This window comes from Nyctereutes procyonoides, unplaced genomic scaffold (assembly GCF_905146905.1).
Source record: "Nyctereutes procyonoides isolate TBG_1078 unplaced genomic scaffold, NYPRO_anot_genome, whole genome shotgun sequence".
NCBI lineage: Eukaryota > Metazoa > Chordata > Mammalia > Carnivora > Canidae > Nyctereutes > Nyctereutes procyonoides.
Genome location: NW_026575051.1, coordinates 44,086,398 through 44,100,898, shown reverse-complemented (window position 1 = coordinate 44,100,898; position 14,501 = coordinate 44,086,398). Strand labels below are relative to the sequence as shown.

At 34.9% G+C, this 14,501-nt stretch overlaps 1 protein-coding gene across 8 annotated transcripts in view; it reads left to right on the top strand.

The window, feature by feature from the left end:
• Positions 1-14,501, top strand: part of SNAP91 (synaptosome associated protein 91) — a 140,981-nt gene that overhangs the window by 56,686 nt on the left and 69,794 nt on the right. For all 8 annotated transcript variants that reach the window (XM_055330843.1, XM_055330850.1, XM_055330849.1 and 5 more), the window contains exons 8-9: positions 6,482-6,588; positions 11,163-11,204. In XM_055330843.1, coding sequence (XP_055186818.1) covers positions 6,482-6,588; positions 11,163-11,204 — 149 coding nt within the window. The remainder of the gene's footprint in view (positions 1-6,481; positions 6,589-11,162; positions 11,205-14,501) is intronic.

Genomic DNA, 14,501 nt, shown 5'->3' with positions numbered 1-14,501 from the left:
TCACTATATTAGAGCTAATTCCAGATGTTCAGGCTAGCATCTGAATCCATGTTTTTTTTTAGCATGTTCACCCAAATTGACACATTATCAATTATATCATGAAATCTAATGTGATATGCCTTCCTGCCTATTCAGAACCTTTAGAATCTGTACCCAACTCTCTACATTTTTATTAATGATGGTTGTCAGATTTCAGAAGGGAAAATGTAAGATGCCCAGTTAAATTTGTGTTCAGACCAACATGAATATTTTTATATTAATAAATCCTGTTCAATATTTGGAACATATTTATGCTAAAAAGTTACCTATTTACAATTAAGATTTAATCAGTATCTTGGATTTTATCTAGCAACCCTACTGCCAACAATTTGCAAGGACTTGCACTTCTATTAGCATGTATATTTTTTTGTCCTGGGTCAGACTTTGTACTTGTCTTCCTGGGGCATTCAGGGATTGCTGCCTTCTAAATCTCATTCTAGGTACTGAGGCAGTTGGCAAGGGGAAAGGGGTAAGAAATAGATGGATTGAATATAAGAAAAATTTTCATTCTTTCATGAAAGGTGATTTCATTATAGGATCACCAGGCAAGACAGGACCAGCCTCTTCAGACTGAGGAAAAGCTTCTTCAGGCAAGAGTAGCTCACTTTGGTTTGAATCTACTGAAGCACTCTCCTTTCTAGTTTTTCTTCTCCATAAACATCCTAACTTTCACAGAGGAGACAGTGGTGAGGCTGGGAATTTAACTTAACCACATACATTGTAATTCAGCAACTTAACAAGATTAGACTCTCTGACTTTCAGTGATGACAGCCCTATGTCTGCAAGAGATAAGACTATTTGAAGGCAGTTTTGGAGTACCACTGTCTGACTGGTGCCTCGAGCCAATAATTTAAAATCCTGTGTTGTCATTTTCCTTTGGAATCAGGAGCAGCCATCCACTCTACCTTCTATTTGTCTTATTCCCATCATGGTGGTCTCTCCCAGTAAGCTTCATTTTAGCTATTCATTTCAGAAAACCATAGGTGACAATTTAAGTAATCATTTTGCTCCTGTATAGCACAGACTGTGAGAATCCAATTTTCTGTTAGTTGTGGGTAGTCATCACTGCCTTCAGATCCAGCCAGTTACTTATCTAGTCCCAGATTCCCATATTTGACTATTTTGAGGGTCCGATTTCTACAAGTACTTCAAATACCAAATACTGTGCTTATTCAAGGAACAGAAACCACTCCACATACTCTAAATTAAAAGGGATCTAATGTAGGAAGTTGGGTGCTTAAGTAATCAACAGAGGTGGTTCTAGGCTTAGCCTCCTGAATGACTTCTGAAATGATAAATTCTTACACACCAGGAAAGCTACTACTTCTGAGCCCACCACTTTATGGTACACTAAAAATGAGAAACTTCTGCCACCACCTCAGCTGCCTTGCAGCCCCAGGAACCTAGAGAATAGACACCTGAAGCTATAATCCAGGAAGTAGGGAGTCATATCAAATGGGTGTGACTATAACCACTACTCCTCAGAACCTTGGAGGGTGGAGGGTAGACAGTGGAATGCTGCGGAAGGATAATCTTACATTTCTAGGGACTTTCTTGTCACAGAAATAGCTAAAAACATACAGGAAGATGGCTTCTACCTCAGTTTTACCTTCCAGATCTCTCACAGGTCTAATTTACAGAACTGAATTTGTATCCGACATCCTAGCCTCTCCTAAGTCTAGAAAGAGAGAGAATGGAGGTTGGGTAAGGCAATCAGACACAGTGCTCTTAGAGATTTTGCCCTATTGGGGAAAGATACCTGTTAATATGTAATTCAACACTGTATTACCTTTATTTCAAGTGGGAGGGTTTACCAGTAAAACAACAGATCTTCCCATTCCCTTTTATGGGCATATCTTTCTCTTCCTTACCACTCATAAATGTGAGTTTTTGCTATGATTCATTTCTAGCCAGTTATTTTCCTGCTTTCTTATATATTTTTCTTTGGGAACCCTATGGTTTCCTATGGAGATATCCTTATGATGAGTCCCAGATTTATTCTTTCAGTCTGTAAGCTTTCTTCTGAGCATCAGTTTTGCAAGTCTTATTTGTAGACACTTAAATTTAGATATTGTGTTTTTAAAACTCAGCAATCTTCAAAACAGAACTCTTGAATTTGCCCTTCCTAATCTCATTTCTATTGATACATAATTAGTCTTTTAAACCTAAAACCTCAGTTATTTTGGAGTTGCTTATCTTATTCAACTCCATAGACAGTCAGAAATGAAGTTCCGATTTGTTCTCATGCCCTCTCACTAGTGTGTACCCTTGTTGGTTTCCTACTTCTGCTTCAAAACATTAATTGGACTTACTGCCTTTATAATTCATTGAGCAGTAAACACGTTAAGCCATGTGTTTCTCCTCGATTGTCTTGAACATCTGCTTAAATGCTGCTCTGTTTTACTTTCTGTTGACTTCAGAGATAAGATTGTAGTAAGAATGCATTTTCTCTGTATTTTAAAATAACAACCATGCGATATATATTTTTATTTCATCTAATTTGAAAAGGATAGTCTGTTGTCTAACAGTAGGAGCAGAAAAGGAGAGTTGTATCTTCATATTAAAGACTTGACCTCAAAAGTGGTAGAGGTATGTGTTCTTGCCTTATCACATTCTGGTGTTGAGTAGCCTTCATTTAGCATTGCTGTTAAATTGCTCTTACAAAAATAACACTCTAGAAGATAGATACGCTTACTATATCCTAGTGTTTTGAGACAGGTATGTTTTTTGCTTGTTTACTAAATAGTGCTAGGAATTAACTTTATAAATAAATTATGGGTTAGTTTTAATCAAGGACTTCATGAGCAGTTTTCTGCAGCTAATGTTGGAATCCATGTTGGTGCCGCAAATCTTTGCAAACATTTTATCACTTATAATGAAACTCCGACGTGCAAGTAAGAAGATGGTTTCCTTTTGTTTTTTTTTATTATTTTTTTAATAAATTAATTTTTATTGGTGTTCGATTTACCAACATACAGAATAACACCCAGTGCTCATCCCGTCAAGTGTCCCCCTCAGTGCCCGTCACCCATTCACCCCCACCCCCCGTCCTCCTCCCCCTCCACCACCCCTAGTTCGTTTCCCAGAGTTAGGAGTCTTTATGTTCTGTGTCCCTTTCTGATATTTCCCACACATTTCTTCTCCCTTCCCTTATATTCCCTTTCACTATTATTTATATTCCCCAAATGAATGAGAACATACACTGTTTGTCTTTCTCCGATTGACTTACTTCACTCAGCATAATACCCTCCGGTTCCATCCACGTTGAAGCAAATGGTGGGTATTTGTCGTTTCTAATGGCTGAGTAATATTCCATTGTATACATAAACCACATCTTCTTTATCCATTCATCTTTCGATGGACACCGAGGCTCCTTCCACAGTTTGGCTATTGTGGACATGGCTGCTAGAAACATCGGGGTGCAGGTGTCCCGGCGTTTCATTGCATCTGAATCTTTGGGGTAAATCCCTAACAGTGCAATTGCTGGGTCATAGGGCAGGTCTATTTTTAACTCTTTGAGGAACCTCCACACAGTTTTCCAGAGTGGCTGCACCAGTTCACATTCCCACCAACAGTGTAAGAGTGTTCCCTTTTCTCCGCATCCTCTCCAACATTTGTGGTTTCCTGCCTTGTTAATTTTTCCCATTCTCACTGGTGTGAGGTGGTATCTCATTGTGGTTTTGATTTGTATTTCCCGGATGGCAAGTGATGCAGAGCATTTTCTCATGTGCATGTTGGCCATGTCTATGTCTTCCTCTGTGAGATTTCTCTTCATGTCCTTTGCCCATTTCATGATTGGATTGTTTGTTTCTTTGCTGTTGAGTTTAATAAGTTCTTTATAGTAACTTCTTGCAAGATACGTCCACGAAAGCAAAAGAAACAAAAGCAAAAATAAACTATTGGGACTTCATCAAGATAAGAAGCTTTTGCACAGCAAAGGATACAGTCAACAGAACTAAAAGACAACCTACAGAATGGGAGAAGATATTTGCAAATAACATATCAGATGGTTTCCTTTTGACTAATGGGCATTAGTCATAGTCCATGTGCAAAAGCCTTGGTTTATTTCACAGGAATGAGATTCCTTTTCATCTGATTCTTTTCCTTAGGACAGTTGTTCTGTGAAAATTAATAGTAATATGACAAGGAAATTTATCAACACATTATAAAGATTCACATAAAAAGGCCAAATTTGAAATTTCATTTCAAATACTGAAAATCAACATGTTATCTTTAGTATGAAATAAAGACAGAAGCTTATTTCTGGATAACCCATCCCTTCTGTTAAAAGTATGAATTGCTCCTGGCCCTACCATAGTCTCTTAGGGGACAGGGGAATCTCACAGCTTCCCCTATATCAGTACATGTTGCTTTTCTGTATCATTACCACTGTTACAGAAACAATTTGGAAATTATAACCTAAAGCCATAATAATTTTATTACTTTGTTCCTGAATCCTAAATTACCGTGAAAGATATGAACAATTTAAAAAGCATCCAGAGGAGACAAATTGCGTAAGGTTCTGATGCATTGGTTCTAAAAGGAAATTAAAATTATTAAGTTGATTTCTTTTTTTGTGTTACTGCTGAAGATCTGATGCAAATAAGTAAACTTAAGATTATAGTAAAGAAAAGTAATTTAGATGTTTGGAAGAAATTATTTATGTGAAGATTGTTTAGAAAGAAAGAAAGAATTATATTTTGCCAGGATAAGTCCTTTTTTAAAAAAAGTTTAAACTGTAAACGGTTTATTCCCTTATAGCACCATAATTCTACCTGTAGCATTAGAAAACAGGATAGAGTGGATAAAGAAGAGATTTGGCCACTTTTAGATACTGAAGTGTAGTTGACAATGTTATTTTAGTTTCAGATTTACAACATACTGATTTGACTATTCTGTACACTATCATGCAGTGCTCACTGTAAGTGTAGTCACCATAACAATGTTATTACAGTATTATTGACTGTGTTCCCTATGCTTTGCTATTCATCTCTGTGACTTTATTTTATAACGATAAGTTTATACCTCTTAATTCCCTTCATCTATTTCACCCATCCCCCCACCCACCTCCCCTCTGGCAACCACCAGTTTGTTCTTTGTATTTAAGAGTCCGTTTTTTGTTTTGCTTTTTAAATTCTACATGTAAGTGAAATCATATGGTATTTGTTTTTCTCTGACTTGCTTCACTTAGCATAATACCTTTTAGGTTAGATATGGCCATATTTTAAAAGACTCACTTCCCTCTCAACTCTTAAGTGCAAAACAGTATGTGTTTGTTTTCTTGATCTTTTTGCCTCCCTTGAATACCCTACAGGGGAGGTCCATGTTAAATGTAAAATTACCCAGACTGTCAACAGAAGGTAATGAGTAGCTACCCTCAATAATTAGTTCTTTGTGTAATTATATATTATTAAACCTTTCTTGAGAAAATTAAAAATACTTTTAAGGTAGTAAAATTACATGCTGAATGAAATTAAGAACCTTAAAGTATGAGAGAATATAAAAATAGCATGTGTGTTACCATGTGAAAATATAAAATAATGAGGAATACAGAATCATCCTCAGTTATGATCCAGAGTGGCCTGGAAGCTGTTTCAGACCCTGGCCTTCTCTGTCTTCATTCACAATGTCAATAATTATTGACTGAATGAACTGATAAATGACTGACTGGCAAAAATACTGATAAAATGCTGGTTTTCTTCCAAACGCTTTTGTAGAAAATACACTTGTGTAGTATAATTATAATGTAGCTATAGTACCCTTGTGATTGTGAATTCCAGTCTTGGGAGTGCAAGAGAGAGCGGCAAAAGGATCCTCTGTTTTTCTGTCTGGAAAGTTGAAAGTTAAAGGAGGATACAATTATGGACTAGGAAGCCATGATGAGTTTGGGAAACCAAATATTTTTCACAAAACACCACTACTTTCTAGCAAGAGACACATTATAATATTTGAAAGAACCATTTATGGCCAACAAAAGTATCAATTTATACAGAGTGTAGACAAAGAATTAAAGAATTCTTTAATTTGGAGAAACTTACTGCTTTATAGGTTATTGGTTTATGGTGAGCTAATAAGAAAATAATGATGCTGTAAAACTTGTGAGATTATAAGCAAGTATTTGATTCTATTTTCTAAAGCAGGGTACTGGGATATATATATATATATGGATCATGAATTTAACTTGTTGCGACACTTCATCTGTTCTTCTACTTTAATTGTGCTTTCATTATTTAAATGCTTCCATTTGAGACACCTGGAACGTAACTCTGTTCTTAAACTTTGTGAGTCCCCCTTCTTTTAGGTACTTTAGAACCTCATACAGGTTGAAGTGCCTATTGTTTTGATCCAAACGCTCATTTAAGTTTTAATTAATAGTATTAACGTAAACTTAGAAGAAAATTGAAATAATAGTCTTTTCAAAATGCTTATCTATCTCTTCCAGAAAAGTTTTTTGAAATGAAGAAAGGACAATGTAAAGATGCCCTAGAAATTTACAAACGATTTCTAACTAGAATGACAAGAGTATCTGAATTTCTCAAAGTTGCAGAGGTAAGTAATATTAAGCTGGTGTTGGGAATATAATTTAAGAATATAAATTTATGTAATGGGGTTTATAATCTGGCAAGGCATTCTGTTCCAGAACTCCAATGTATTAGGGCTAAAAGTGGCCTCAAAGGTCCTCTCCTTCAACTTCTCACTGAGAACTGTACACTCCTGCATCCCAATTAAATGATCATTCTGTGTTCAAATACAAGTTTCATGGATACTGAGCAGATTCAGAGCTTTAAAAGGTGGTTCATCCCTCTTCTCCACTTATGGCTATCTTTGATTGTAAGGAAGAGCTTCCTTTTTATTAAACCCTGAACAAAAAAAAAAGTCCATGGGACCCCTGGGTGACTCAGTGGTTGAGCGTCTACCTTCGGCTCAGGTCATGATCCCAGGGTCCTGGGATCAAGTTCCTCATTGGGCTCATCACAGGGAGCCTGCTTCTCCCTCTACCTTTGTCTCTGCCTCTCTCTCTAGGTCTCTCATGGATAAATAAATAAAATATTGTTTAAAAGCCCTTAGGAAAGTCCATTTATTGTTCTTAGTGTGTAGAAATCATACATATGACCTTCTTACTTTGTCCTTAGTGTGTAGAAATCATACATATGACCTTCTTACTTTGTCAGTATTTAAATACAAGGAAAAAAAATAAAGTATCATTAATTTTATGAAGTTTATAAATTGTTTCTTAAGGATGTCTGTTTGTACTTAATCACAATAACTGTGTAACCATACAATTGGTGTTCCTGAGGAGGTGTTACTTGTAAGTTAGTGTTTTCTCTCATGAAATCCAGTTATTGATTCATACTGATATTGGAAGTTACAAAATTGTTATCACAGTCGTTTGGTAGGATGACTGGTTGGGTCTTATCTTACGTGTCGGTGAACAAATTGTATTGACTGGAGTGCCATGTGTGAGGCATTCAGAAGGTGAACAGCAAAGCATACAAGGCTGTGGCCATGGAACATTTGTGCCATGCTTTTTCAATTTTTGTCATTTTGAGAATATAGCACAAGAACAAGCATTTTATACACACAATTCCAAAAGCACTGTAGTCCATGCATTATCTTTCAAATTTCACTTATTCACAGGAATAATAATTGTCAAATTCAAATTAGGGGACTGATAACTGCAAAACACAGTCTCTTGACCTTGGTCCATATAGTTTGTAATCAGAACAAAAGTATTTTTTAATATCTAATATGAGAAACAAAGGGCAAAGACTAGTTTACAGGAATTACATATACATGAAGGCATGTGTATTTCTCAAGGGCTTATTGATGATGGTTGTCTTTAAGAAAGGATAGACTTGCGGGGATCCCTGGGTGGCGCAGCGGTTTGGCGCCTGCCTTTGGCCCAGGGCGCGATCCTGGAGACCCGGGATCGAATCCCACGTCGGGCTCTCGGTGCATGGAGCCTGCTTCTCCCTCTGCCTGTGTCTCTGCCTCTCTCTCTCTCTCTGTGTGACTATCATAAATAAATAAAAATTAAAAAAAAAAAAAAAGATTCTTTTAAAAAAAAAAAAAAAAAAAAGAAAGGATAGACTTGCTTGAAAGTTTTGCTTTTCCTGCTATACAATTTTGCTTTTTGTATTTGATAAGATTTTCCTCTGGTTTAACCTTAGTTATCAATATAATCTAGTAAAATTTGCCTGACTTTTTTCTGTGGAAATATCAATTATGCCTAAGCATACAGAGCAGAAGATCCTGTCATTGTTCCATTGATTCTTGGTACATGTGCTGCCCAGCTCCCCCATTCTTTATTGTATATGTTAGATAGGTAAGGAGCTGGACGTGTGACAATCTAGGGTATACATTTCTCTAATCAACACTGTAAGGCTGGATTCAAGGTCTTTGTGAGAAACGGGGTACTTATTTATTAATTCATTCTCTTTTTAGGTGTAACATTTTATTTCATATATCTTGATAATTTCATGTTAGCACAGGCCCATTTCAGGCTGTTGAGAAGAAAGTATACAGAAATTAGTCTAAATAACTGAATATAAATATTATACTTTTATTTGAACTTTATGACTATGACTTTTTTATACAATAATACTAATTTACAAATTATTTTAATAGAATAAATACTAACCCACAATGGGCTAACAACCATTTGTTTTCTTTACTTAAATTACATTATTCATAATTTAGGTATTAATTGTTTGAATACCAATGTTGAGTGGTTCAGCTATGATTGATAAATACAGAAATTTCTTAACAAATGTACAAAGCTTCTCTCTCTACCAAACAACCCTTGTGTGATGTACATATGTATGGACCATATCCAGTAGCTACTCTGTAATTGGTACCATTTTCCTGAAGAATGTGTAGAAGACTTCTAGAATACCATTTTTAAAATAGAACTATTTATATAGGCTATTGGCAAATATTAACAAATTGTCCGCCATGTTAAAAAGAACATAGAGTAGTTGAACAAAGTCTATGGAAACATTCAAATATCCCAGAGGAATTGCTTGAAATGTAGAAAACTTTGCATGTTTCGAATTTTTACGATGAAGTCTCCTAAAGCAGGCAATTGAAACTTTGTAAAATGGTTATTTTATAACTAATAGGCATTTCTTCTAAACACACTTCCCTTTTTATAGAACTAAGTTATTCTTAGTTTGCTATTCTAAGATAAATACCAAGTCGTAGGAGTTATGTCTCCCAGAATATTTGCAGACAGAAAGTGATGAGATTTCTGGAATACAGTTACACCTCAGCTCAAGCCTCCAATTACATTATGGTTCAGAAGTTCAGGTTAGTGAAAATAGCAGTGTCAAGGAAGAATTCCTAAATTATGTCTTCTGTTCAAAAAAGTTCTGTTAACTATCTATTTAAGAGAAACATATCACCTTTTATCAAGATGATCCTAATATTAAAGATGCATGATACTTTAATTTCAAAAAATGCTGACTTCATTCATATTAATATTTTTAATGGATCACTTAAAGATGTATTAAAATATGGAAATAAATGGAATGAAGTTACCTAAGTTTATAATTTCCATAATTTGTGATAGTTAATTGAGTTTTGGGAAGCAGCAATAGCTTCCCTAAAGCCAGAGTTCAGTCACTGGCAGGTAATGTCTATACCTTCAGGAGGAATCTGCAGCCTAAGTTGCTCTAGGAGAATGAGAGTCAATGCTCTACATCAGTAGTTCTCCACAATGGGTGATTTTGCTCCCCTCTTCTCTCCAGCAACCAGTGTCTTGAGACATTTTTGGTTGTCACAACTGGAGGAAAGGAAAGTATTGGCATCCAGTGGGTAGAGAAGGATGTTGCTAATATCCTACAGTGCAAAAGACAGACCTGAAAAATTATCATCCTAAAATGTGAATGGTGCCACGCCTGAGAAACCCTACTATAGACTAGAGAAAGCAAAATAAAGAACTTAGCTAAGAGCATTTGTCAAACGAGTGGTTTTTCCGATCTTTATTTTATTGTCTTTGTAGGAACCCAGTACTTATGCTTCTGCATTTCCATCAACATAATCAAGGCAGTTCATGTCTCAAAGGGAGAGACTTGATTTAACCTACTTTGTTTCTTTGAACCTAAATTTTATCATTTACATAATGAGAGAATTGAAGTTATGATTTGTATTTTCCCCAGGTTTTTATTTTGAATCATTTTTAAACCCACAAAAGAGTTGATAGAACAGTATAGTTAACGTGTATATATATTCTTTTCATTGATTCACTTTCATTTGTATATTCCCATATTTGTGCTCTTTCGTGCTATTTCTCCTTTCTGTTCTTCCTCCCTCCCCTGCTTCCCTTCCCTAAGCTACCAACACTAAAATTTCACATGTGCTTTTACCTAATAACTCCAGTTCTACAAATATATCCTACAGATATGTTCACATACATACAGAATGCTGTGTGCAGCATTGCTCCCAATGGCCAGAGATTAGAAGCAATTTCAATGTCCATTAATATGTGACTTATTAAATAAAAATAAATCATAGGGAAAGAAGCTGTTTAAAAAAATAAGGAAACTGTGTGTTAATGCGGATATCTGTCTGAGATGTATTGTTAAATGAAAAATATAAGCCCAGTGTATATAATACACTGTTATTGTATAATAATGAAGGAAATAAATATGTATTTATATATTTCTGATTTCCTTAGATATACATAAAGAAACTCTGGAAGGATACATAAGAAAAAAACAAAATGGTTCTCTCTGTGGGAAGAGAGGTGGATCCTACACCCTGAACAAGTTATTAAACCTAAATGACCATTCCCTGTCCAGAGGATTTACTGAGCATTTATAACAATTTAAATTTAGTCTAAGAATTTTTTTTTTTTACTTTTAGCTGTCATTAGCTGTGGAGGAAAACTTTAAATTTTATACTTCAATATCTTGTATCTTTTTTGGGGTTCTAGTGAAATTCTGTACATTTGTTATATCTAACTGCATTAAGAAAATCATTGCTCTATTATGTTGAGTTGACAGTTCTTTTATACCAAGATTCAGCTTGGTTTTAACTATTCTGTGGATTGTCTTCTGTTAAATGCAAAGAAATTAATTTTAAAAATTCCCATTAAGAACCTTATCTTTTTTAATCTGCAGCAAGTTGGCATTGATAAAGGTGACATTCCTGACCTCACACAGGTAAGTGATTCTCTGAGTGAAAAGTGTAGTAGACATGAAATTATTACTCCATAGTTTGCCATAAAAGATATTACCTAGGGCATAGTCTTATAAGCATTTAATGCATTTTGAATTTAGGCCAACCAACTTTTTTGGAAATTATTCTAGGTTGCATATTTTTTCTAGCTACTGAATATATTTCTGGAGTTAATATGAAGATTTACCTGCCCTTATAACATAGTTTCTTCTTTTAAAGGCATCCAAATTTACTGTTTGAGGACCATCTTTTCTTTCTTGAACTTGATTCAAAAAGAAGCCTTGAATAATGTTTGAAAAGCACTTTGTCTCTGAACAGTGACTATTGGTAGGCATGTAGTTGGAACATTGAAATGTTCTTTCTGCTTGTTCTCCTAGTTTTCAACATTTCCCAGGTACGAAGGAGGGGCATGGAAGAGGAGCGCTCTGATACTATAGTTCTACTACACTGATTCTTGTCTTCCCTATCAAGTAGAGGAATTTCTACCATAAATAACGTTTTTTAAAAAAAAGTCATAGTAGTAGATAAGTGATTTCTCTGGGGATCATCTAGTAAGCAAAAATAATAGTAGTGCTTTCTTATGGATCCTTTCATCTGTCAAGAGGGTACACTCTAGGGCTCCTAAGATGTAGAATCAAGAACCATTCAAATGTCCAGAATTACTGTGTGACTTTTCTCATAATTGGCAGGAACTGTTTTCATTTAATCAACTCTTTACTGTGTTATGGTAAATTTCTGTCCCAAACATGTCCTTTAACTAGAGATTGTGAGATATTAAGAGAGAATATAGAGCTTCTATCTTACATACCAGTAGTGAATGTATGAGTTTTCTCTCTTTGTAAATAGTCATCATGATAGAAGAAAACTGTCATAATAAAAGATGACCCACTTTTTAATAATAACAAAATGACTATCTTTATAATCCTTTGAAATGTTTCTATATTTAAAATAATTAATAAATATTTACATTGTAGTTTGGTAAAATAGCCAAGTAATGCATATTAACCTAAAAAAGGTAGATATTAAAATATATTGCTCAATGAATAGCTTTTAGAAATAGTAAATAATCTTTATTTCAACTGTATAGATGCTCTTACTATAGAATAAAATAGAGGCTCTCAGTTAAGAAGAAAATAGGTCCTCATTTGTCTCAGTTTGTATAACATCTGAGACAAAAGTTTAAAAGAATATTTAAATATCTTTTTGTTTGGGGGCATTTGGGTGGCTTAGGTAAGTGTCCAACTATTGATTTCAGCTCACGTCTTGATCTCAGGGTCTTGAGTTCAGGCCCGGCTTGGTTCTTTTTTTTTTTTTTTTTTAATTAGAAAATTGTAATACGTCATTGAAAGAAGGATTCACAAACCTGGGATTAATTTTGAATGTTGCTATAATATTCATTATAATTTATAGACTCTCCTTCTCTGAAATAGTAGTCCAGAGACATACTACTTAATGGTGTACGTTGTGTTACCGTAATAAGGGCAACAGAGATCTTATCCTTAAAAAGGGTAAAATCTTGCCCTGAGTATATTGTGATATTTATTAGAATCTGGTATCATTCTTTCCTCTGCATTTTTTATGACCTTAAGAGCCACATAAACTTCCATAGTGACATCTATTTTAAAATTACCTCATCATACACGCAAAAATTCTCTGGTTCATTTCTCGAGCATATATTTAAATCTCAAAACAAGAGTATTGTGTGCTTTTGAAATTTCTTAATATAAAGTAACCAAATTATGATTTCTGTTGGGATTATGAGTGACAGGACTAAACACTCTCCCTAATTCTTATTTAGAGCCCCTTCCAAAGGTCTAGTGGAGGCTTTTAATTGATCTGGCAATTTAGACCCACTGTGACAGTATGATCAGGTCTGAGTTGGAATGTGCGCTGCTCTAGAGTTAGTCCAACTTTACACAGTGTTAGACCAAGATTAATCTGGTGATGGGTCACAGATGCCAGGTTGTGTGGACTCGTTTAACATCTTTGAGATTAGTTTCTACTTTCTGCCAGGCTCCTCTGTAGCCACCAAAGCCACTGATTCTAGCTGTGGCAGTGAGCCAAAATACCCAACATGGATGAGGGTTATAAAGGCGATAGATGTGGGGAAGCTGCCTAGCGACTGGGAGTAAGAATAGGTTGCTTATATCTGAAAAGAAAAATTAGAATTCTTCTTGCAGCAAGGTGGAGAAGAGGAATTTAATAGATGTCATTTTGGTTGGAAAATACAAAATAAATACCAGTGTGGTCATTTATAGCCCTTTTTAGATAATTGTGCATATCATCATGATTGCATTTAAATGATTTATGAACATCAATTAAATGATATTTTGAAAATCCTTTCTTGGAACAAATTCAAAGCTGACTGTGAGTCCAGGATCCAAAAGGAAGCAACCATTGACATTTCAGATACTTTAGGTTCTAAAGCATTTTCTGTTTGGCGTGTGTGTGTGCGTTCCAAATTTAAAGTATCTCCATTTGTGAAAAACATCTTAGGTTTTGGTGTTGGGAATTCTGGTTGATCTGAAAACTACTAGTAAAGGGAAGATTTTTTTGTTTTTTGTTTTTTGTTTTTTGTTTTTTTTTTTAAAAACCATAGCACTGATCAGTTCTGGAACAGTGATACATTATTGTTACCTGTTAGCTTCCACAGAATGACTCGATTTTTGGGTTGGTGTTTCCATCTGATTGGTCTATTGACTGTGGCATTTTTAAAAATAAGCAACTAAGATCCTGCTATTTATAGTTTGTTCTTTTAGATTCCTTTTACAACAGCAGGGACATTCTCAAAGTTTTGCTGCTTGGAAATTTGAGACACTTTTTATTTGTCTACTATACTGCCAAGAGAGACTCAGTGCCATAGGTAGAGTTAAGAAGGCAGCCAATATTCCTATATTTGTGAACATTACTATCAAAATAGATGTTTTTCCTCCAAAAACATTTGAGGAATTTGTTTCTATTATATTTCACATGTCTTTGTAAAAAATGTAAATAATGAGGCATTTTTAAACCTTTAAGGTAAAATGCTCCAAACTTAATTTTATGTGCAATTTATCACAGAATAACTCCCCTCAAAGACAAAAGTTAGTTTTGTAATCTGTGCTCTTGGTAAGATTTTTTTAAACTAGTAATTTTTGTGACTGCTACTTTCTTTTGAATGTTTCATCCAAAAATTATTAAGAAACTTTGCAAAAAAGAATGAAGTTGCAAACTGTCGTCCCAGTTTTTGGTTTTTTTGTTCTTAAGGTAACCAAGGAAGTTTATAGGAGAAAACACCACCT